This window comes from Rana temporaria, chromosome 3 (assembly GCF_905171775.1).
Source record: "Rana temporaria chromosome 3, aRanTem1.1, whole genome shotgun sequence".
Taxonomy (NCBI): Eukaryota; Metazoa; Chordata; class Amphibia; order Anura; family Ranidae; genus Rana; species Rana temporaria.
The window spans coordinates 348,897,987-348,924,298 of record NC_053491.1 but is presented as its reverse complement, the minus strand read 5'-3'; the positions used below and the strand labels follow the sequence as shown (position 1 = coordinate 348,924,298).

General features: G+C 44.1%; 1 protein-coding gene across 1 annotated transcript in view; it reads left to right on the top strand.

The window, feature by feature from the left end:
- The window catches only part of VWF (von Willebrand factor), a 234,591-nt gene that overhangs the window by 24,287 nt on the left and 183,992 nt on the right, over positions 1 to 26,312 (top strand). Inside the window, exons 8-13 of the mRNA XM_040345153.1 lie at positions 1,861 to 1,983; positions 10,418 to 10,529; positions 13,597 to 13,643; positions 17,233 to 17,369; positions 22,071 to 22,209; positions 23,535 to 23,635. Coding sequence (XP_040201087.1) covers positions 1,861 to 1,983; positions 10,418 to 10,529; positions 13,597 to 13,643; positions 17,233 to 17,369; positions 22,071 to 22,209; positions 23,535 to 23,635 — 659 coding nt within the window. The remainder of the gene's footprint in view (positions 1 to 1,860; positions 1,984 to 10,417; positions 10,530 to 13,596; positions 13,644 to 17,232; positions 17,370 to 22,070; positions 22,210 to 23,534; positions 23,636 to 26,312) is intronic.

Genomic DNA, 26,312 nt, shown 5'->3' with positions numbered 1-26,312 from the left:
AGTTTAACTGCAGAGTTTAAAATACATTAGGATTTTTTTTTGTGGGGGTCTATATATGCCTATTACTTAATTGGTGTTTTATATTAGTTCCTGGTTTTATAATTATATGCCTATTAGTTAATGGGTGTTTTATGTAAGTGCCTGGTTTTATTCATATACTGTATATATAAAAAATATTTTTTTTGAATTCTAATAATTGTATCAATCCCATTTATGAGTTTTCGTAATCCTATAATGATTGTCTGTTATTATTTACAAGAAGAATATACTTTGTGGCAACAATAGGGTTTGTCCGAACATTTTTTGTAACAACACCATGATAATATTTACCAGGCTACATAAATTAAAGGATTACGGAGAATTAGATTAGCAGAACATATATTTTATCATGGAGACAGGAACTGAATACAAACAAGTGCACACTGAATTTAGGCAGAACATCCTGTGATTACATTACCATAGATAACACACTATAACACTGCAGTGCCACCTGCCGGTAGACAGGTATAATGCTTCAATATATATACCGTATAGTCAGTTTATAAGAAACTATGCTGTTGTACTTCCAACAATACTCACCTAATGGACATTTTATTGTTCAAAGATATATGGTTTACACCATTATGGGATGGGCATTTGTTTATGGTAACTTATTTGCACATTAATGGACATGCTTTGTAATTTTTAAATTGTGTCCATACCAAGGTTACAGTAAACCAATCACCAAATATATTGACCCCAGCCCACTAGAGGTCAAATATGTACATAAAAATAATTAATCAACCTGCAGGGGGCCTTACACAAGACTCTGCCTTTCAACTCAATCTGACAGCGTACAACAGCAGTGCACAATTTGTTTCAATCAATAGAACTATAAAAAAAAAAAAAAAAACGGAAAGAAAATCTATGGAAAAAGGCATCCAAATGTTTCAGAGATGGCACCCATGGAATCAGCGAATGTCAGATATTACTTTACAGATATACACACTATTAGCCAGATTCAGGTAGAGTTACGCCGGCGTATCAGTAGATACTCCGAATCTGCGCCGTCGTATATTTAAGCGTATTCTCAAATTGAGCTACGCTTAAATGTTGCCTGCGCCGTCGTATCTTAGCTGTCTGTTTACGCTGGCCGCTAGGGGCGTGTACGCTGATTTACGCCTAGAATGCGTAAATCAGCGAGATACGCCTATTCACGAACGTACGCTTGCCCATCGCAGTAAAAATACGCAGTTTACGTAAGGCGTTTTCAGGCGTAAAGATAAACCACCAAAAAGATGGCGCAGCCAATGTTAAGTATGGACGTCGGAACCGCGTCGAATTTTAAAATGTTTACGTCGTTTGCGTAAGTCGTCCGTGAATGGGGCTGGCCGTAATTTACGTACACGTTGAAAGCAATGAGTCTTTGCGGCGTAATTTGGAGCATGCGCACTGGGTTACGTCCACGGACGGCGCATGCTCCGTTCGGTAAAAATGTAATTTACGTGGGGTCGTGCTTTATTTACATAAAACACGCCCACCTCTTCACAATTTGAATTTGGCGCGTTTACGCCGGCACATTTACGATACGCCGCCGCAACTTACGGAGCAAGTACTTTATAAATACTGCATTTGCCTCTCTGACTTGCGGCGGTGTAACGTAAATGACATACGCTACGCCTGCACAAAGTTAAGCCAGCGTACGTGAATCTGGCTAATTATTGGTTTCTACAGGACATGTGCCTACTTTCATTCCAGGTTTCTTTTCTCTATATTTCTCCATATAGAGCCCAAAAAAAACAGGCCACTATGGTAAAATATTTACTGGCTTCCTTTAATCTTCGTTATCTTAATTGTCCTACATGTCTTCTTTTTTTACAGAGCCAGAGTGCCCACATGGGATGGAGTACAACGAATGTGTGTCCCCGTGTGTTCAGACCTGCCAGAGTCTCAATATTAATGAGGTTTGCCAGGAGAGCTGTATTGATGGTTGTAGCTGTCCAGGTGAGCTTATATATCCAAACACAATCATAACAATGATTTCTACTAATTGATGGGTAAAGTGATTACTGTATAAAGGCACTCTAAAAAAAAAAAAAAAATACAAGTCACATTAGTCTAAAGCCATTTAACCACTTAAGGATCAAGCCTGTTTTTCAGATTTGCCGTTTACAAGATTAAAACATTTTTTATTGCTAGAAAATTACTTAAAACCCCCAAACATTATAAATATTTTTTCTAACACCCTAGGGAATAAAATGGCGGTCATTGCAATACTTTTTGTCACACCATATTTGCGCAGCGCTCTTACAAGCTCACTTTTTTGGAAAAAAAATCACTTTTTTGTATTATAAAATAAGACAACAGTAAAGTTAGCCCAATTTTTTTATATATTGTGAAAGATAATGTTACGCCGAGTAAAATGATACCCAACATGTCACGCTTCAAAATTGCGCCCGCTCGTGAAATGACGTCAAACTTTTACCCTTAAAAATCTCCATAGACGACGTTTAAAAAATTCTATAGGTTGCATCTTTTGAGCTACAGAGGAAGTCTAAGGCTAGAATTACTTCTCTAGCTCTAACGATCGCGGTGATACCTCACTTGTGTGGTTTAAACAGCGTTTTCATATGCGAGCTTCTGCTCGCGAGCTCGACGGGACGGGGCGATTTAAAAAAATGTATTTTTGTTTTCTTATTTATCTTTATTTATTTTATTACGTTTTACACAAAAAATATTAATCATATTTATTTAGGGCTGTGGAAATTAAAGCGGGGGTTCACCCGTACATAAAACTTTTTCCCCCTAGATGGATGCTCGTTTTGTCTAGGGGAATCGGCTAGTTGTTTTAAAATATGAGCATTACTTACCGTTTACGAGATGCATCTTCTCCGCCGCTTCCGGGTATGGGCTGCGGGACTGGGCGTTCCTATTTTGATTGACAGTCTTCCGAGAGGCTTCCGACGGTCGCATCCATCGCGTCACGATTTTCCGAAAGAAGCCGAACGTCGGTGCGCAGGCGCAGTATAGAGCCACACCGACGTTCGGCTTCTTTCGGCTACTAGTGACGCGATGGATGCGACCGTCGGAAGCCTCTCGGAAGACTGTCAATCAAGAAGGAACGCCCGCTCCCGAAGACCCATACCCGGAAGCGACGGAGAAGATGCATCTCGAAAACGGGTAAGTACAGCTCATATTTTAAAACAACTAGCTGATTCCCCTAGACAAAACGAGCATCCATCTAAGGGGAAAAGAGAAAAAAAAAACATCATTTGGTGAACTCCCGCTTTAACTATTAATTCATCGATTAATCTTTAATTTTTTTGATCGATCAAAATTTTGTTACCAACTTGAAGACTATAAAAGTTTTAATGCTATTCCCATGGAGCGCTGCCTTTGTGTGTTTTTTGTATCCTGCTATCCATTTTTCCAGGGGTTGGTAGCTGCACTGGGAATCAGCCTGCAAGGAGATCAGCTAAAAGTAGTTGGATCTGTATGTGCGTTATAATTAATCGAAATTAGTCGATTAATCGATAAAAAAAAAAACGATTATCTAACACAAAAATTTTGATCAGTAACAGCCCTACTTGTATTCCTATTACAAGGAATGTAAACATACCTTGTAATAGAAAAAAGCATGACAGGTCCTCTTAAATATGAGATCTGGGGTCAAAAAGACCTCAGATCTCATATTTAGACTAATATGCAAAAAAAAAAAAAAATGGTCATTTGAAAAAATGACAAGAAAATATTGCTTTAAGAAGCATGGGCGGAAGTGACGTCACTTCCGCCCTGCTATGCTATGGGGATGGGTGGGGGCCATCTTGCCCTCACTCGTATCCCAGCCGAGCAGAGGAGAGGACCCTCTCCCGCCGCCGATAACGGTGATTTTGCTGCGAATCCGCCGCTGAGACCATGGTTTATCGTTGACAGGACCGCTCACAAAAGAGATGGATATCTCGGTTGTGGCAGCAGCTGCTGCCGTTACCGAGATATCCATCTTTAAAAAAATTACGTATATATACAGTGAGCGGTCCTTAAGTGGTTAAATAACATCTATGGGTAAAAGTGAAAATGTTTTATTAATCTACCAGCATATAATTATTGCCCATCTCCAGACAAAACTTTTTTAGTTAGCATTAAACAGTGAGGATGGGCTAGATAGATGCTCATGCCTGTTTTTCTGTCTGTAATCCCATTATGGAAATTTTCTTCTAATTCCTGGTTGTCCACCAGGATGACTATCTGTAATGAGGACAAAGAAAGCAAATAAAGCACCTCTCTTAGTAATAAGGGTTAGGCTTCATGCACACTGCAGCTGCTAAACTCACGTTTAGTTTTTTTTGAAAGCAGATAAATCACGTTCAGGACCAGCATTTCAAACACCAAATGCTTGTAACTGCATGTAAACGTGTGTAAACGTTAAGATGGTATGGATTTTGAGGGGAAACCCTACGCCCAAAAAAAACAAAACAGTGTGACGTTGGGGAAATGGGCCTCTTCCCCACAACCCTGGCTGGTGGTTATGGGGGTGTGATGCAATTGCCTATATGCTTCAGTCTAATGCTCTCCCTGCTAACTTAATGCTGTTGGTTACAGGTAACAGGTGTTTTATGTGTGATTCATCTCTCTCTGTAAGGACTGTTCATATGTTAAATAAGGCTAGCTTTTGAAAGGCCTTTAATTGTGTGATAACCCTGTCTACAACCTAGTGATTCTCAGAGGTGTTAATAGGTGTCAAACTGGAAGCAGACGAAACGTCTGCTTAGGAAACTCAAGTGTGTGAAGGTGGTTTGTTGTGTAAGGAATGTGCAGTGATTAGACATGATAATTGTCGGTCGGTGCCGACCTGTCTGGAATGTTTTAGTAATTAGCCTTAGTGTACAGCTAGAAGAAGAAATCAACATAAATAACCCACGATCGACGATTTTTGAGCTGGTCCCAATTACAATCGACACCACAAAAAACATCATCGGAAGCCTCCGAGACAACACATCACCCAATGACATCGTTCCTACAAAACTTTTGAAAGAATGCACGGACATTTTGGCACCCACCATAACGCACATCATAAACCAATCATTCAGGGAAGGGATAGTCCCTAACAACCTCAAGCAAGGCATAATAAAACCCCTCTTAAAGAAACCCAACCTCGACCCGAAAGACCCAAACCAGCGCAGACCGGTAACAAGCCTCAACACGATCTCCAAGATCATGGAGAAAGCAGTAGTACAACAGCTTCAGCCACACCTGGACGATCACAAACTCCTAGATCCTCTACAATCAGGTTTTCGCCCAGGCCACGGCACAGAAACGGCTCTTCTCAAGATATGGGATGACGCCCTCGAAGCAGCAGATGATGGAGAATCCTGTCTCCTAGTGCTGCTGGACCTTAGCGCAGCCTTCGACACGGTAGACCACAACATATTGCTCACACGACTCAAGGAAGTAGCAGGAGTCTCAGACGCGGCCCTACCGTGGTTCGCATCTTTCCTAGGAAATCGCACTCAGACCGTGAAACTTGGAGGTTTTACATCAGAAACACGGACCGTTACATGCGGAGTCCCGCAAGGATCGCCCCTCTCACCCGTACTCTTCAACATCTACATCCGCCCGCTCCTCAAAATCATCAGCAAACAGGACCTGCGCTACCACTCCTATGCTGACGACACGCAGCTTTACCTTCGAATCACCAACAAAAAAGAACAATTTCATGAACTTGGAAAATGCCTCACACTGATCGACAATTGGATGACTGAAAGCTCCCTCAAACTCAACGGATCCAAAACAGAGCTACTCACCCTACACGCAAATAGGAAATCCATTTCTAGGACCACATGGATACCACCCACCATCCTCGGACAAACCATTGCGCCAAGCAACAAAGTCAAAAGCCTCGGAGTCATCTTTGACGCAGACATGACGATGGATGCACAAATAGGATCAGTTGTCAGCAGTTCTCATCATCTGCTCCGCATGCTACGTAGACTCATCCCCTTCATCCCGGAAGAAGACAGAGCTGTAGTGGTTGGAACTATCATCAATTCACGACTCGACTACGCAAATTCGCTCTATTTAGGACTACCGAAATACCAGATGTCACGTCTACAAGTCGTCCAGAACACGGCAGCCAGACTGGTAACAGGTAAAAAGCCGTGGGAATCAGTCTCCCCGGCCTTGAGATCCCTCCACTGGCTGCCCGTACAGGACAGGGTGACATTCAAGACACTCTGCCTCACCCACAAATGTATACATGGGAACGCTCCACAATACTTAAGCGAGAAAATAAAACCCTACGTCACCAAGCGCGTGCTCCGATCAACCAACCAAAACCTTCTCCAAATTCCTAAATCCCGCTACAAATCGAAGGGAGAACGCAGATTTTCGGTCCAAGGACCTCGGCTCTGGAATGCTCTACCCACTACCATCCGCCTGGAGGAAAACCATCGGGCCTTTAGGAAAAAACTAAAGACCCACCTCTTCTGAAGGACCGGTACGACTCTGGATGTCAAGCGCCTTGAGGCGATTAAGTTCGCATTTGCTGCGCTATATAAGTCACTCACTCACTCACTCAGTGTGTGATTGGGTTGGGTGGAGATTTCATTGTTGCTTCAATGTCTTGGACTGTATAAAAAGCTGAGAAGAAAAACCATTAAAGGCTGTGTTGTTCAAGCAGTAAGCTGGTCTCATGTGTGGCTTTCTGGGCGATTCCAGGGATATCCCTCCTCGTGGAAGATTGGGGTGATTTTCGTTATGGGAAGAAGGGAACGTTGACGGGGATATCATACCGATACCGTCACAATTGGTTGGTAGCAGTGGGATTTTTCCCTTCTATTCCCCTTCACACCCGGATTCCAAGCAGACACTGGAAGAACTACTGGAAGTTCGTGGAAGGATTGCTAGCAACAAAACCAAGCGGGTCATCATAGCAGAATCAATGGAGCTAGACCAGGAGGACGGGATTGCAGCAACGCCAGCAGTACAAGAGATGGAGACACCAGTGATTCAGGAGGAGGAATCGCCAGCCAACAAGCTAATGAGAGAGAAGCTAGCGTGGTTCGGCCCGAACCCAACGCCAGATGTGGTACTGAAAGTGATGGACATGTTAGTAAACGCAGAGCTACAGAAGGATAAACAAATAAGGGACGCAGAGCTACAGTTAAAACTGGCAGCAGTCCAACAAGCAGCCGCACCTTCTACGAACAGTGAGTACAGCACAGCAGACGCAAGGAAGATTCCGTTTAGCGCTTTTAAAGCTTTTGATGAAAAGGACTGTGAGATTGATAACTTCCTGGCGGATTTTGAGCGACAATGTAACCTGCACCGAATAGCTAGAGGAGACTGGGTTGCAATATTGTCAGGCAAACTGTCAGGCAAAGCTTCTGATGCTTTCCGGACCGTGCCAGATCAGGATATTCATAGCTACGCCCGGGTTAAAGAAGTGCTCCTGGCTCGTTATGCAGTAACCCCAGAGTCCCACCGACAGAAGTTCAGGGACTCACGCAAAACCACGAAAGACTCTTATGCGGAATGGGCATGCCAATTGTCCCGGTCGGCCTCTAACTGGGCTAACAGCAGCCAGGCCACCACCGCAGAGGACATTTTGCAACTAATGCTCCTGGAGCAATTTTACAATCACATCCAGACGGACGTCAAGGATTGGGTGAGAGATCGCAGGCCCATGACTCTACCAGAGGCCGCGAAGTTGGCGGATGAATATGCGGATACTCGCAAGACAAACCAGGTCACACCACGGGTACAACCCCCACAACCAATGGCGCCCTCACACCCACCAGCTGCTAGATACCAACCGCCTAACAGACCGATGACATATAGCCCTCGCTACCCACGCCAGGAGGACAACGAACAACGCTGCTTCCGGTGCAAACAGTTGGGTCACTTCAAGCAGAATTGCCCCATGAATGACAACACCAGGTCAAATTGGTCTCAACCTGGGTACCGCCCACCAGCAGCAGCCCATTGTGTAGACTCGGCTTGGGATCCCCAGGAGCTGGGTCAGGAAGAACCATTGGGCACCCCTTACGAAGCCCTCATGGTACAATCTGTTATTACGGACAACAGGGAACACCATTGTCAGCTGGTCATGGGCGACAGCCATGAGCCGGAGGGGCCTTGGAGGGAGCTGGGCAGAAAGAGGCACCGCCAGCTACCCTCCAAGAAGAAGAGGTCCTGGAAGTCATATAACCAGCGGACCTGGGAGGAGAAGAAGCGACTGGAGGAGATGGAATCGCAGCGGGCGCCCCAGATGCGGGCCGAGATGTTCGCCAAGGGCCCACCGGTGGCCCCTTACACCACCACCCAGTTCCTGATGATGAAGGACCACGTTGAAAGCCTGCAGGACATGAGCAAGCAGGATCTGATCCGTGAGTACATAGAGCTGCAGGAGTGCATAAGCCGCATGGAGGAGGAGAACAACCACCTGAGGTCACAGCGGGCTGACCCCCCCAGGCTCCATGAACTGGAGATGGAGCTGGAAAAGCTCAAAGAGGAGAACCGGCGGCTGCGGAGGGAGCAGGGGGTGGCTGACCTTATGGGGCTCTGAGTCCCCTCTCTCCCCCCCCCCCCCGGACTCTGAGCACCAGTGCTACAGCACTTCAACAAATATAACTTTTTCTTTTTATGAATCTCCTGTGATTGTCACTTCAGAGCCATAACCTGCCCCTCCCATAGCGGGACACCTAGATGGCGGCGCACAGACCCATTCGCCATCTTCACACTGACTTCTGGTGACTTTGCAGATCGCACAAAGACTTGGGGACTGACCGACGTGTGATCTGAAGACCCGGTGGCATACCTGAGTCTGAAGCAGTTGCCAAGGGAGGTCAGTCACGCCAAACGGAGTTAACCTCGGACTAAAAGCTCTGAACCCGTCAACCCTACTGGACCAGGGAAGGTCCAACCGGGTTTGCCGGAGCAGGGAGAAAAGGGGGGGCCATTGTGATGCAATTGCCTATATGCTTCAGTCTAATGCTCTCCCTGCTAACTTAATGCTGTTGGTTACAGGTAACAGGTGTTTTATGTGTGATTCATCTCTCTCTGTAAGGACTGTTCATATGTTAAATAAGGCTAGCTTTTGAAAGGCCTTTAATTGTGTGATAACCCTGTCTACAACCTAGTGATTCTCAGAGGTGTTAATAGGTGTCAAACTGGAAGCAGACGAAACGTCTGCTTAGGAAACTCAAGTGTGTGAAGGTGGTTTGTTGTGTAAGGAATGTGCAGTGATTAGACATGATAATTGTCGGTCGGTGCCGACCTGTCTGGAATGTTTTAGTAATTAGCCTTAGTGTGTGATTGGGTTGGGTGGAGATTTCATTGTTGCTTCAATGTCTTGGACTGTATAAAAAGCTGAGAAGAAAAACCATTAAAGGCTGTGTTGTTCAAGCAGTAAGCTGGTCTCATGTGTGGCTTTCTGGGCGATTCCAGGGATATCCCTCCTCGTGGAAGATTGGGGTGATTTTCGTTATGGGAAGAAGGGAACGTTGACGGGGATATCATACCGATACCGTCACAGGGGGTCTGCGGGCAGGGGGCTTATCAGAATCTGGAGGCCCATTTTATGAAAGGGAACCCCCAGATCCCAGCCCTTTGTGAATGAGTATGGGGTACATTGTACCCCTACCCATTCACCACAAAAAAAGGCAGTGTAGTGTAAATAAAAATAAGAAACGGTTTTGACAAGTCATTTATTAAAAATCTTCCTCCAGACTTTTCCCTCTGGTGTTCTACCTAAGGTGTTCTTCCTCTGGTCTTCTTCCTTCCATCTTCTTCCTCTGGTATTCTCCTTTTCTGACCCGGGCCTCTTCCGACACTGTCTCACGTCTTTGTGCGAGCTCCAGTCTCTGTGAGTTCTTATATAGCCATGGGGCACGGCCATCTGGTGACATCACCATGAGACCATGCCCTTGTGCCACCACGCCAATTTTTTTTTTTTTTGGTGTGGGGTTCCCCTTCAAGATCCTCAGAGCACAAGTCACACCAAAATGTCGGCTCATGATGACCTGACTTGGATGCAACTTTTATTCAACTCAATGGGCTGAAAGTTGGATCAGTAGACGGCTCTCATAGGGAACCATTGATTTCGAATAGAGGCAGAGAAACGCTGCTAAAAGGTAACACGGCTAAATGCGCATTAACGCCAATGCAAAAAGCTTCTAAAAGCGCGTTTTTGTAGCTGCTTTTTCCTGGAGTTGGTAGTAGCTTTGCAGCTTGTTTTTTCTAACGCCCGTGTACATAAGGCATTAGGACCACTGTTAGGCTTTTATTGCTTTGTTTTTCTGTTGGGGAGGTTTTTTTTCCGGTGTTACATAAATGTCAAATATCTCCAAGATTTGGACATACATCTGACTGTTAGTTCTTTGTTGTAATTTTTTTGCTTGAGATTTAGTGGTCCTTTAACTGTCTTTATTTTTCTTTACAGAAAGGAAAGTCCTTGATGGGTCTCGGTGTATTGATCCTTCTGAATGTTCCTGTGTACATGCTGGCAAGCGATATCCAACTGGGGCCACAATCACTCTGGATTGTAATACTTGGTGAGCTGAAGATTTTCCATTCTGTCTTCTGCAACTGATCTCCTTTTTGGTTCAGTTTTGTTAAAGGAACATATCTATTGATACATTTGATTTGACCATGATTGGAATATGTGCCTCTAAGGCCTCGTACACACGACCGAACATGTCCGCGGAAACTGGTCCGCGGACCAGTTTCCACAGACATGTTCGGTCGTGTGTAGGGCCGACCGGACAATTTTCCGGCCTAGCGGACAGGTTTCCAGCGGACAAAAGTTTCTTAGCATGCTAAGAAACATGTCGGCTGGAAAGCTGTCCATCGGACATGTCCGCTGGTTAGTACGTCTAACCAGCGGACCGAAATCCCGCGCATGCGTCAAATTGATTCGACGCATGCGTGGAAGCATTGAACTTGCGCGATAGAGAACGTCGGTGTCGTCTACTTCACCGCGTTCTCTGTCCGCGGGGATTTAGGTCTGATGGTGTGTACACACATCAGACCAAAACCTCCGAGCAGACATGTCCGATGAAAACGGTCCGCGGACCATTTTCATCGGACATGTTCGCTCGTCTGTACAAGGCCTCAGCCTCAATGCACACTGGCTTAAAAATCGCTGCTACTACAGGAGTTTTTTGTTCTGCCTGTAGAAGCAGCTCAATGTTATCCTATGTGTCCATGCACATTAGGACGATTACAGGCATATTTTGAGCTCAATGTTTAGAGGGAGAAAAAAAACCTTATGGTTTGCATTTATGATTGGAGCTTTCTGGCAGAAAGAACGCAAGACTCTCCTAAACTCCTTGAAACTTTGTACAAAAAACGCTCTATAGGAACGTGTTTTCCTGCCAAGGGAACTGGCTTTTTTCAAGCCCAGTGTGCATGGAGCCTAATTGCTACCATATGCTACTTGTGTATTTCACAATATAGGGAGCCATTGAGTCTGTATGTGTAGTGATTAACTTCTTTGACTAGCCCACCTTCAGATATATATATTTTTAATTATAAAAAAATATTTAAAAACATTATCGAGCACTACTTATTACTCATCCTCTCTATGGTCAAGGAATAACCTCAACGTCTTCCTCAGCCCTGAGCTTGATTGATGGCCACCCAGCATTATTGAACCCAATCTTATGAGCCTAGGGTGTCATGGATACACTTCATGCGGTGCGTCCAGGGCAGGACTTAGGGTGGTGGGGGCCCCTGGGCTTGAGTCACTTTCGGCCCTACCTTCTATACAATACTTTAAATAGAACAAAATGATACATACACAAGCTATGTTTTCTCCCACTTCAAAAGGGTATGCCTAGGAAAGCAAACAGCATAAAATGAATGTGTGTATGGGGATAAATAACCCAATATCACCACAAAGAGCCTGGCAATGAAAGAGCTTTCGCTGTACCTATCAGATGGAGCAGGATCATATAATTCCGTCGTACGAGCCGTCATGTCTGTCCATCGGTAGTCGCCGCAGCTATAAATAGTGTCATTTGAATGCCCGCACATGCACAGAACAATGACCGGGCGTAATGACATCATCACGACCGCGTCGCATAATGCTTAGTCATCAATAGTAAACATAGCGTTGTCCCGAAGGACATGATGTATACTGCGGATGGGCACAAAAAAATACTGACCAGGGCTCACAGGAGAAAGTTTACCAGCAGTTGGGGGAGAAGGGGAAGAAGACCCTGTAATGTCATGTGACTGGCTTAAAGAAGATGTCAGGAAAAAATATATGTATATAAAAATATGCAGGAAAATTCTGTGGGCAGGTGGGGCAATCCAGTTGGGAGAGGGGTTGTTGGTAATTTAAGTAATGTTACTAAATACACCCAGCAACTTTCCTAATTATCAATGCCAATTAATAAATGCTTATATCAGGTTGCACAGGTACCTTAAGGGACCTCCATGAAGAAAAAAATGTAATTTTGCAATTTGTCGAGCAACACATTATTCTCTAGCACGTCTGTTTGTTGTAGTTTCTGGTAATTGCTGCCTATACATGTCTGTATAACACAAAACTAACCACTTGCCATAATACCTACAGCTAATAAACATATTAAACTGCCATTCATAAATAAAAAGAGTGTTAATTTCCATTCCCATTTTATTTGTCATAATATAGAAAACCTAAATTAAAGCTAAACTCCAGGCAAAGAAGATAAACTCACACAAGAAATAAATATATGGGAGCTGTTTTACCTGTCAAAGGATTTTTATTACTGACCTGACCATCCATTCCTGAGATCTTCACAGCTTTACCGCACAGCAGAGCACTGTCAGCGTGTAACTGCCTGTACATATGAGGTACGAGCAGACAGCTTACACTGACAGTCTGCAAAAGCCTGCATTGCACCCACGATCGGCAATGCTTTGCAGGCTCAAAGTAAAAAATAAATAAATGCACATTTTTTTACCTATTAAAAAGATGTGCATTTATTTTTTTATTTTTTTACAAAGGTGACCTTATCTTTTAACACAAGGTAGACTGTAAAGGTAGTGCAACAATAGTTACCTTTCCATTTCCACTGAATGCCTTTGGGTGCATAGAATACATTCTATCCCCACTGTTCACAGCATGTGGTGGTGAAGCACGTACCTTACATACACAAAAATGTGCTCCTGCTGTAAAAAGCTATGTTGTTTACAAAGTCCAATAGCTCAGGCAGAAATATGCACAGTTGAAACAAGTCAGTGCAGTCCTCAATTCTTCACTGTATGGCTCTGTAGGTTCAATTAGAGGAAGCATGTCTAAAAGCTGCTGACGTAATTACTCTTTGTGCTTTTAAAGTGCTCCTGTTATTTATTTTTTTGTCGTCTGTTAAAGTTTATTTTTAAAACAATGATTACACTGAATATATATATATTTGAATACCTTTATTTGTATGTTTTTTTTAATCCTATCCAGCCAACTAACAGTGCTAAAGCGCTGCGCAAACTGTAGGCGCTACATAAATCCTGTATAATAATAATAATAAAGATGTATTAGAAAAGTTTTCCTACCTCCTTTCATAATTCTGATGTTGAAAATTTTTGACCGCAATTTTCCAATTAACTTTTTAAGCTAATTTACATATTTGTATTTAGCTCCTGCAGAAACGGACTCTGGGATTGCAGTGATAAAGATTGTCCAGGTCAGTTGTTGGGCTCGGAAAAAATCGGAATATTCTGTCCAAAAATTGTATGTAAAGCCAATGCTTTTTCTGGTCTAAAGTAGGGAAGGATTACAACCTGTCAGGTTATTTTATTGTCGGCATCGGGCTGGAGAGATTTCCATTCAATTCCAGTCCTGAAAACGCAACTGAAAGTGAGGGGAAATCCACTCTTATAAAGTTGTAACCATAATGTGCCCATTGGAACATTTCCTTTCATCTTGCTCTAATGATATCTCCAAAATATAGGATTACACCTCACTTTTCTATTTCATTGCACAAGTAGAGAGGATGAAGCTCCCCATAGGCACACAGACAGCAATGCAAAGTTGACAGAGGGTCTAACCCTTTCCCAAATTCCCCTTCTATCCAAAATGAATAAAAAAGTTATTATGATTGTTATATGAGGTCAGTACTTCAGAAGTAACTTTCCTCTAGAGTGACTATGGTTTTTTCCTGTAATGCAATAGGCAATTTGATAAACGTACAGTGTTTGGGTATTACATTTTCCACTACTACACAGAAAGTTTCCAAAGTAGGAGCCAGAACCCCCCCAGGCTGGTTTTAGCTTTTACATTTTGTTGAAAATTGCACACCTTAAACTACCATAATTATTTTAAATTTTATTCAACTCATTGCTCACACACACTACAATTACAAGAAAGGCAGGACTCAGCAATAAATTGCTTAAACACATTTTTACAAGTCAGAGGTGTGTTCTTTTCCCCTTGATAATTGATCTATGAGAAGATAAAGATAGTATTAAAGTTTTTATTCTATTTTCGACATTTTGTAAAAGACAGATGTCTGTCTCGCCTTAAAAACAATGAAAAATATTTACATACAGCATGAGTTTTTTTATTGCTACATTAGTGCCACCTGCAGTTACAATCTGGTACTGTTCCTCATAGCTATGTAGATATAATGACAATTTGTGGGAACATGATATCATAAATCTCACACTAGGTGGAGAATGACAATTTGTCAACTTCAGGAAATGACAGAAGAGATCAAGGGGGTCTATTTATAACTATTTCCACCTATGATTCATGCCGTGTACACAAGATCATTTTTCGGCATGTAAACGATCGTGCGCACATCATTTTTCGGGTTCTGAAAAACGACAAAAAAAAAATTCAAACATGCTGCATTTTTTAATGACGTTTTAAACAATGTCGTTTTTCGGGTTGTAAAAAATGATCGTGTGTGGGCTAAAACGATGTGAAAAACCCGCGCATGCTCAGAAGCAAGTTATGAGACGGGAGCGCTCGTTCTGGTAAAACTACCATTCATAATGGAGTAAGCACATTCATCACGCCGTAACAGACAGAAAAGCGCGAATCGTCTTTTACTAACACAAAATCAGCTAAAGCAGCCAAAGTGGCGTCATCCGAATGGAACTTCCCCTTAATTGTGCCGTCGTACGTGTTGTACGTCACCGCGCTTTGCTAGAGCATTTTTTTTTTAACGATCGTGTGTGGGCAACGTCGTTTTAATGATGAAGTTGGAAAAAACGTTGTTTTTTCTAGAGGCTGAAAAACGTTGTTTTTTACAAGCAGAAAAATTATCGTGTGTACGCGGCATCACACATTTTCTAGTTGAATGCAATTTAAAAATGTGTCAATCTTGGTTAAAAGATGTATGGATTGTCACTTGCCACAACGTCACCTGCCACACGTTGCGGATTGTCACTTGTCACACGTTGCGGATTGTCATCACGTCACCCGCCACACGTTGCGGGTTGTCATATGCCACGACGTCACCTGCCACACGTTGCAGGTTGCCACATGTTGCGGGTTGTCACTTGCCATGACGTCACCTGCCACATGTTGCGTATTGTCACTTGTCACACATTGCGGATTGTCACCACGTCACCTGCCACACGTTGCGGGTTGTCATATGCCACAACGTCACCTGCCACACGTTGCGGATTGCCACATGTTGCGGGTTGTCACTTGCCATGACGTCACCTGCCACATGTTGCGTATTGTCACTTGTCACACGTTGCGGATTGTTACCACGTCACCTGCCACACGTTGCGGGTTGTCACATGCCACAACGTCACCTGCCACACATTGCGTATTGTCACTTGTCACCACGTCACCTGCCACACGTTGCGGGTTGTTACATGCCACAACGTCACCTGCCTCATATTACATATTGTCACTTCTCACACGTTGCAGATTGTCACCACGTCACCTGCCACACGTTGCGGGTTGTCACTTGCATTGAAGGCAGGCAGCAGAGAGATAATGTAATCTCTCTGCTGCACAGTGAGGGCGGAACTGTGGTGATGCAGGAGGGCGGGCAGTGAGAGATGACATCATCGCTCTGCTCCCAACCCCCCCCTGCCTGCGAGTGTTCTGCCCTATCCTGTCACCAGTGCTGCCACGGCTGCACAGTAAGGGCAGAACTGTGGCAATGCAGGAGGGCGGGCGGTGAGAGATGACATCATCTCTCTGCTCCCCTCCGCGCTCACTGCTCCCAATATCTCCCCCGCCGCCTGCAAGTGTTCGCGGCTGCCCGTCACCACTAACAGCAGCGGCGCCGGCTCTCCTCACAGGCAGCGGCGCCTTCCCGCTCACTTGCTGTATGCTTCCCCCGCCAGGCTGCGAGTGTCCCTACAGGCAGCGGAGTGGGCAGAACGGGTTGGCTGGCGGGTGTCAGTTTGCCGCCCCCCTAAAAGTGCCGCCTGATACCATGGTACCACCCGGTCCCATCATAGGGCCAGCCCTGGATAGACACCTAAGAACGTCTTTTGGAATTGGAAGTGCGTGTGTGTACGTGCATGGAGAGGGATGGGGGGATTGAAGTGTATCTAAACCCAAAAACAAAAAATTGAAATATATGGTGGCTGCATTGTTTTAACTCAGGGATCTGAACCCTTTCTAAACTAGGGGCCATCCCAGTTTACTATCCTTCAGACTTTAGAGGGGCTGGATTGTGGGTAGTAGGAGTAGAAAATGTTATGGGAGTAAGCTGTTCTGGCTGACTAACCCCCAGCCAGAATGGCTCGGATGATGGGGGCAAGTTTATTGAGGAGGAACAGGAAGTGAAAAATTCAGACAAAGAAAAAAAACATTTAGAAGGGAAATCGAAGGAAAAGGTAACTGAACCAACAATGCACTAGCTTGAAGGGACCTATTTAGAAAAAACAAACAAAAAACTTTACAACCCCTTTAAGAGTACTTGTCTGAAGAGACTGAATTTCTGAAGATAATAGGACTGTAATTTAGATGATCAAAAAGTGCACTTACTTTGTCTACATAGCCTACGTCATAACAGGTAAAAAAAATCTATTTTAGAAAAAGAAATAAATCAGATTACTGCTTGCATTTTCTATGCCACACTGAAATAGGATAACCATGATCCTATTGGCTGTGGTGAGTGGCCCACGTCTTTCGTCTTTTACCCTGGTATCCTAATGAGCATCACACGAGAACAAATCTTGTAAAAAAGGTCTACATTAATATCTACCTGAAACATTTTATTTTGTATGTTTTTTTTTATGCTATGAAATCATGTTTTATACATTCATTCAAACTAAATGAAATGTTATCTTTCTGTTCAGGAGAATGTTTTGTCACAGGACAGGGTCACTACAAAAGTTTCGACAACAAATATTTTACTTTCAGTGGGATCTGCCATTACCTACTTGCCAAAGACAACACGGACAACACATTTTCTGTTACTATAGAGACTGTGCAGGTAAGAAAGTTTACTACTTGTGAGAAGCCACCAAAGCCCAAGCTCCAATAAAATGTAATGAACTGAAACCTGACTGGTCCTAAAAAGCGCTAAAAAGGACCAGTGACATACTAAGTGGGGGGCGGGCTGCCCCAGGTGCCACACACTGGGGGGTGTCAGCCCCCCCCCACGACTGAAGCAGCGGGCACCGGGCAGGCTTAAGCAGCTTGGAATTTTAGAGATGTAGCAGCTCAGGCTGGAGGATCCACAGCATGATGAACACATTATTTGCTGGAAGGGAGGGGTATGGAGAGAGGCAAGGAGGCGTACTAAGTGTGTGTGTGTGTGTGGGGGGGGGGGGTGCCACACACTGGGGCTGTCCACTGAAGCGGAGACAGCCTGTCAGTTAGTAATCCTGCCAACTCTGTGGCTGTTTACTCCCACGTTGACTGCGCCATGTACTGGTCAAAATGGGGTACTGCAGCGCACACATCCTGAGCTTCCTTGGTATCAGATGCAAATCCTGGTAAGTGACCCGAGCCAAAGGTTTCCATGGGTCCCTGAATGCTTAGGTATCCTGTCTGCATCTTCCGATTTCACATTGGCCTTGTGGTTTTGAAGCAGTTCTTCTTGGTCTCTCTCAAACAGCTACAAAATGCTTAAATCGGAGTTCCACACGTGTTTTAGTTTATAAAAAGTCATCAGCTACAAAAAGCAGAGCTGCTGACTTTTAATAAACCAAAACTTACCTGCCCCACGGTCCAGCGATGCGGCCGCCCAGATGCTCGCTCCTCTCCTCTGCGCCGTCATCGTAACTGTGGGCTCCCGGCCATGACAGCTTATGTCTTTAAGGCCGGGCACGCACTGCGCATGCACAAGTCTTGCTGTGCTCTCCTATTGGCAGGCCGATCTTCTGGGACCTGAGTTGTGTCCCAGAAGATCGCTGGCAGGGAGGGGACACCTAGGGCGAGAGGAGGAGTCGCCTCGGCGGCCAAAAAACGGATGGAGGAAGTGGGACAGGAAGTCACACTAAAAATAAGGTACACTCTCCCCCCCCCCCCCCAAAAGAATGACATGCCAAATGTGGCATGTCAGGGGGCGAGGAGTGCTGAGTATCTGAGAGTTGGAACCAACAATAAATGTTTTATTCTCTTTCTAGCTCTTTTTCTTCCATGTTTCAGAAGGAGCTCTATTTACTCCAGTCTTGGAGAAATCATAATTTTTTTAGATGTGCTTCCACATGCATTTCTAACTGTCTCTTCATCTTTTTGACAAATCCTTTGTTTTTAACAAAATCAGGGATTTCTTTCCCAGGGTCAGGGACTGTCCCCAGAAATTGGAGAAATCTGGCAACCCTACTCCAAAGTATCATTATATCTTTTTACCTTTGAACGGTTGAAACTCTTGTTATGTATTTTCTTCTCTCTGTGTCCCATTGCCAAGGTTTCCCTTCATGTCCACTCTTGGAGACACAACAGAAAGTGGGAATACATCTCCCCAAAGTAAAGAAGTGCTGCTGAGAGAGGTGGATTTTCCATCACTTACAGGCCTCGTACACACGTCCGAGAATCTCGTCAGGAAAACCCGTTGTTTTCCCTGACAAGATTCTTGGCAAGAAACTCTTGCCGCCGGAGTGTACTGACTGTCATTTCAAAAGAACCACGGTTCTCTTGAAAGGAAAGAACGCGGTGACGTCATCGCATATGACGAACATGTGCTCATCACATTCGATGCCGTCGCCGCCATCTTGCTTCACCCTACCTATGCCGTGGAAGCTTCCTCGCATGTGTCAAAGTCATTTCGAGCATGCACAGGTTTCCACGGCGACAGGTAAGTATACGCATGCTCGGGTTTCTTGTCGGGAAACAGACCGACAAGAATCTCGAAGAGAGCAGGTTCTCTTTTTTTCTCGTCGAGATTCTGGCCAGATTTCCTTACGAAAAACCTAAATGGCTCATACACACGAATGGGAATCTCGTCAAAATCAGTTTTCTTGCTGGTTTTTGCGGAGAAACCCGGCCTCAGTCCTATTGATAAAAGTCACCAGAGATAGAGAAGGTGAATTTCCTAAGTTCCGGCACAGACAAAAATCTTTAAAAAAACACTAGGGTTTTTTTTTAATCACATCCCTAATAAAATATAAGTTGAATAAACTTCAGCTTAAAACAGACTTGGCAACTGTCTTCAAAGCACTGTAAACACTATTGTATATTGTACTGAACTTGATGTTATAATTGTTATTCCCGGTACAGATCAATGTTGCATCAGATAGGGCATCCAAGCTGGAAAATAAAGTATAAATAGACCAGGATTTGATCTATGTCTGGGTACCATCACCATCCTTATTAAAGAGCACCTGTCATTTATCCTACTGAAAACAGTAATTTAATGGGACAGGCCCAATAACAGTTCATTCACCAACTTGCCTCAGTTATGTCTTCAGCTGCTACAGAATTGATATTCTATTAAGCTTAAGCCACACTGGGTTTATTTACTTAAAGGGGTTTTAAATTTTGTTTTATATTTTCTAAATAGGTTCCTTTATGCTAATGCAGTGTTGGTTCACTTTCTCCTCGCGCTGCCTCCTGGGAAATGGAAGCGGTGTCTTCTGGGACCTTGTGTCCAAGGAGACGTCCGCCCATTCACATAGCGCCACGCGGCTCGTGCATGCGCAGTAGGTATTCGGGCAGTGAAGCTGCAATGCTTCACTTCCCGATTCCCTCAGCTAGGATGGCGGCGGGGCAGCCGAGACCCGAGCGACTGCTCGGCTTCAGCTGCCGACATCGTGGGCACCCTGGACAGGTAAGTATCCTTATTAAATGTTTCCATAATAGCCAGGCTCAAAGTTACCAACCAAAAAAGCAATAAACCAAATTAACCTGTCTAGCTGTATGCATTAAAAACAGAGGTTTAGTTGCATGTATTTGCAAATACCGTGTACTGCAGTCCTAACTATTAATTTTAAATTCTCTTCAATAGGAGCACAGGAGTGCTAATCAATAGATAAGGGGCAGGTGATCACCTGACCATGCCCCTACCTATAGTTGGTCTAGCAAAAAAGAGCACTGGAAAAACAAAAGAAATGCAAGAGTGGAACCAAACATGCCTACCAAACCAAAACACCACCAAACTAAAGGTGGACCACATCAACCTGGGTCAGCTAGTCAAAAAATGACAATGCATATTTAACTGTCAGTGATAGATCTGTGGAGGCACTTTATTCCACTCCTGAAACGCATCTCCATCCCTGGATAGTGAAAAAAAAGGGGGGGCTAAGGTTGGGACTTTATATGAGGCATGTGATAGAACTACCATAGGCCTCCATCCCTGTAAATGGATAGAAGGGGGGGGGGGGGTTTTGGGACTTTAAATGAGATGCGTTTTTAGCAGTATTCAATTAAGCATATATATGGAATATAATTTTGTTTCCATAATAGCCAGGCTCAAAGTTACCAACCAAAAAAGCAATAAACCAAATTAACCTGTCTAGCTGTATGCATTAAAAACAGAGGTTTAGTTGCATGTATTTGCAAATACCTGTGTAAGCTGCAGGCCCCGTCAAGGCACTCCGTGTACTGCAGTCCTAACTATGAATTTTAAAGTCTCCTCAATAGGAGCACAGGAGTGCTAATCAATAGATAAGGGGCGTGTGATCACTTGACCATGCCCCTACCTATAGTTGGTCTAGCAAAAAAGAGCACTGGAAAAACAAAAGAAATGCAAGAGTGGAACCAAACAAGCCTACCAAACCAAAACACCACCAAACTAAAGGCGGACCACATCAACCTGGGTCAGCTAGTCTCCTTATTTAATAGGTGTCCTTATTAAAAGTCAGCAGCTACAGTGTTTGCAAGAACCATAATATTATAGCAACCCTGCCTGTATTAAATAATCCAATAATAAAGTGGTTGTAAAGGCTATAGGTTTTTTGCCTTAATGCATTCTCTGCATTAAAGTGATACTAAAGGTTCACATTTTTTTTTTTTTTAAATAACAAACATATCATACTTACCTCCATTGTGCAGTTTGTTTTGCACAGAGTGGCCCCGATCCACCTGCTCTCTCTCTCCTCATAGGACTCAGAGGCAGCAGTGGGAGCCTATTGCTCCCACTTCAGTCAATCAAATCCTGTGAGGCGGGAGCGTGGGGAAGGGCTGAGTCACGCTGTGCGTGTCAATAGGAGCACATAGCCTGCCTCAGGATCGAGCCCACATAAGTGCCTTCATAGCAGACAGATTGCTGTGGGGCACTTGGAAGGGAGGAGGAGTAGAGAGTGCTTGCAGGGAACCCCAGAAGAGGAGGTTTGGGGCTGCTCTGTGCAAAACTGTTGCACAAAGCAGGTAAGTATACCATCTATTATCTTATTTAAAAAAATAAACCTTTATAATTACTTTAATTATAAGAAACAGTTGCAATTATTACTATAAAACAAAGACATATGAGCATTTTATGACAGTTTGATGCCACGTTTATATTCCTTGAGCTAAAACCACACAAGCAGTAATGTATTTATACATTTTAAATTGACAGCAACAGTGCCACCTACTGGCCATATAATATTTACATGTCAATCATGTAAATGAAGGAGAGATCACACTACTTTTTAAATAATTGGGTTATGTGTGATTTTTATGTTTGTTTTGGGGAATAGCATTTTTCACAGTAAAATGTTTTGATGGCAAAAATATTATAAAAAAGATTGACATGACGTTTTATTTGTAGTGTGCTGATGACCCAGATGCTGTGTGCACCCGGTCTGCTTCTGTCCGTCTCCTGGACATGCATAATATAACAGTAAAACTGAAACATGGAGGAGGAGTGTCCATGGATGGACAAGATATTATGCTCCCACTGCTGCAAGGTAAATACACCCACACCATAGTATCTGTTGTTTGAAATATATTTACTTTTGTTGTCCAAGAAAAATACTTCTTGTATGATAATGATAAAGCCCAACTGTACTTTTAGTTTACGTCTTTTAAATTTCTTCCAGGTGCATCAAAACGTTGTGCAAAGTCTTAAAGCATGGCTAAAGTCCCCAATTAAAAAACTGTGAGCAGACAGGCTCTTTATTACAGAAGAGACACGTAAGGTCTATTCAGCAATAAAATAAACCTACCTGCCTGTTCATAGTCTTCTTTACAATGTACACTGAGCTGTGCATGCACAGCTCAGTTTACACTCCAGAACAGATCCTGTGTGCCTGGATGACTGAAATGCTGCGCATACGCAGGAGTGACATCTCCACATGCTTTCTATTTTAGCTGATTTAAACTTAAGGTTCAGTTGGGCTAAATTGTGTGCACCTTTTGTGTGATAAATATAAACATATGGGGCCGGATTAAGATACCTCCGCGTATCTGTCCGGCCGGAGTAACGTATCTCCGATACGCTACGCCGCTCTTACTTTGGGCGCGAGTTCTTTATTCAGAAAGAACTTGCGCCCTTAGTTACGGCGGCGTAACGTATGTGTTGCGGCGTAAGGCCGCGTAATTCAAATGGGGATGTAGGGGGCGTGTTTTATTTAAATTATGCTTGACCCCGCGTATTTGACGTTCTTTTTGAACGGCGCATGCGCCGTTCTTGAAAAGATCCCAGTGCGCATGCTCGAAAATCTGCCGCAAAACGTCATTTCTTTCGACGTGAACGTAAATTACGTCCATCCGTATTCGCGAACGACTTACGCAAATGACGTAAACAGTTCAAAACTCGGCGCAGGAGCGACGGCCATACTTAACATTAGCTACCCCTCATATAGCAGGGGTAACTATACGCCGGAAAAAGCCGAACGCAAACGACGTAAAAAAAAAGCGCCGGCCGGTCGGTCGTTTCTGAATCGGCGTATCTCCTTATTTGCATATTCCTCGCGTAATAATACGGAAGCGCCACCTAGCGGCCGGCCTGGAATTGCAGCCTAAGATCCGACGGTGTAAGTCACTTACACCTGTCGGATCTTAGGGTTATCTATGCGTAACCTGATTCGCCGTCCTATCTCTTTCTAAATCCGGCCCATGAACTATTATACTGGTCCTCATGCTGGTTAGAGCCAATGCCTGCAGCTTTCAGTCCTATAAAAAAAGATGTATTGCTCTGTATTGTAGCCGTGGTAGTATTACTGCAGAGAGCCTGTTGAGTCAGTAAAAAGCTACATATAAGTACAGACTAATCTCTCTTGACTTTCAACAGGTTCCCTCCGCATCCAGACTACAACACTGGCATCAATACAACTCTCCTACCGCGATGACCTCCAGATTGATTGGGATGGCCATGGAAAATTACTGCTCAAGGTGAAATGCATTCTTTCATCATTGATCAATCATTGATGACCTTACCTGAAAAAATGGGTTTATCACAGTGTTGGAATACAAAGCTTTAAGCAGTGCCTAACAACCAATCAGGTTCTCTCTTTCTTGTGGTAGCACTTTATTTAGGGATATAACGTATAACCCAAAAACGTAATGGTGAGGAGGGACTAAAGGAAGCAAAATGTCCCACCATTAATATTAACATAGCTCTATAATATTAGGTTGTATCTTTGCTATACACAAGAGGTTCTGAGGGTACAGTTGGTAAATGGGGTGAAAAGGAATGCTTTGCATGGCTTCACCCACTATCCTGAAATAAGTAGTAATCTCCAAATTAGGAATCTTTTATACATGAATAATCCCCCATACAGCCGTGGCCAAAAGTTTTGAGAATGACACTAATATACATTTTTTATTTTACGTTTAAGTCTGCTGCTGCCTTAGTTTTTATGATGGCAATTTGCATATACTCCAGAATGTTATGAAGAGTGATCAGATGAATTGCAATTAATTGCAAAGCCCCTGTTTGCCATGAAAATTAACTTAAAGCGGGAGTTCACCCATTAAACTGTTTTTTCAAACAATCCCCTTAGCTTCATGCTCGTTTTGTCTAGGGGAATCGGCTAGTTGTTTTAAAATATGAGCTGTACTTACCGTTTTCGAGATGCATCTTCTCCGTCGCTTCCGGGTATGGGTCTTCGGGAGCGGGCGTTCCTTCTTGATTGACAGTCTTCCGAGAGGCTTCCGACGGTCGCATCCATCGCGTCACTCGTAGCCGAAAGAAGCCGAACGTCGGTGCGGCTCTATACTGCGCCTGCGCACCGACGTTCGGCTTCTTTCGGAAAATCGTGACGCGATGGATGCGACCGTCGGAAGCCACTCGGAAGACTGTCAATCAAAATAGGAACGCCCAGTCCCGCAGCCCATACCCGGAAGCGGCGGAGAAGATGCATCTCGTAAACGGTAAGTACAGCTCATATTTTAAAACAACTAGCCGATTCCCCTAGACAAAACGAGCATGAATCTAAGGGTAAAAAGTGTCATGTGCGGGTGAACCCCCGCTTTAATCCCCAAAAAAATAACATTTCCATTGCATTTTAACCCTGCCACAAAAGGACCAGCTGACATCATATTGGTGATTCTCTCATTAACACAAGTTTCTGTGTTGACAAGGACAAGGCTGGAAATCACTCTGTAATGCTTATTGAGTTAGAATAACAGACTGGAAGCTTTAAAAGTAGGGTGGTGCTTGAAATCATTGGGCCAGATTCACAGAAAAAGTACGCCGGAGTATCTGCTGATACTCCGGCGTACTTTCAAATTTGCCGCGTCGTATCTTTATTTTGAATTCACAAACAAAGATACGATGGCATTTGGCTAAGATCCGACAGGCGTACGGCTTTGTACGCCTTCGGATCTTAGGATGCAACACTTCGGCGCCCACTGGGTGGAGTTGGCGTCTTTTTTAGCGTCGGATATGCAAATTAGCTGTTTACGGCGATCCACAGGTACGCGCGTTCGTCGCATTCTCTTACGTCGTCGCTAGTCGGCTTTTCCCGTCGCAAAGTTACGGCTGCTATTTAGGTGGTGTAAAAATAGACAGCCCATGTAAAGTATGGCCGTCGTTCCCTGTGTCGAATTTCAATTTTTTTTTTTTGCATAAGTCGTCCGGGAATAAGAAAGGACGTAACGCACGTCGCCGTTCAAAACATTACGTCGGGGCGACATCATTTCGCGCAAAGCACGGCGGGAAATTTCAAAACGGAGCATGCACAGTACGTTCGGCGCGGGAACGCGCCTAATTTAAATGGTACACCCACCATTTGAATTAGGCAGGCTTGTGCCGGACGGCTTTACGCTACGCCGCCGCAAGTTTACAGGCAAGTGCTTTGTGAATCAAGCACTTACGCTGAAAACTTGCGGCAGTGTAACGTAAACGGGATACGTTACGCCGCCGTAAAAGTACATGAATCTGGCCCATTGTTCTTCCTCTGTTAACCATGGTTACCTGCAAGGAAACACGTGCAGTCATCATTGCTTTGCACAAAAAGGGCCTCACAGTCAAGGATATTGCTGCTACTAAGGTTGCACCTAAATCAACCATTTATCGCATCATCAAGAACTTCAAGGAGAGAGGTTCAATTGTTGTGAAGAGAGCTTCAGGGCGCCCAAGAAAGTCCCGCAAGCGCCAGGACTGTCTCCTACAGTTGATTCAGCTGCGGGATCGAGGCACCACCAGTGCAGAGCTTGATCAGGAATGGCAGCAGGCATGTGTGAGTGCATCTGCACGCACAATGAGGCAAATCATTTTGGAGGATGGCCTGGTGTCATGAAGGGCAGCAAAGAAGTAAATTCTCTCCAGGAAAAACATCAGGGACAGATTGATATTCTGCAAAAGTTACAGGGATTACACTGCTTGGGGCTGGGGTAAAGTAATTTTCTCAGATGAATCTCCTTTCCAAGTTTTTTTGGGCACCTGGGAAAAACCCTGTCACGAGAAGAAAAGGTGAGCGCTACCATCAGTCCTGTGTCCTGTGCAAAGAATCCTGAGATCATTCATGTGTGGTGTTGCTTCTCAGCCAAGGGAGTGGACTCACTCACAACATGAATAAAGAATGGTACGAAAACATCCACCAAGAGCAACTTCTCCCAACTGTCC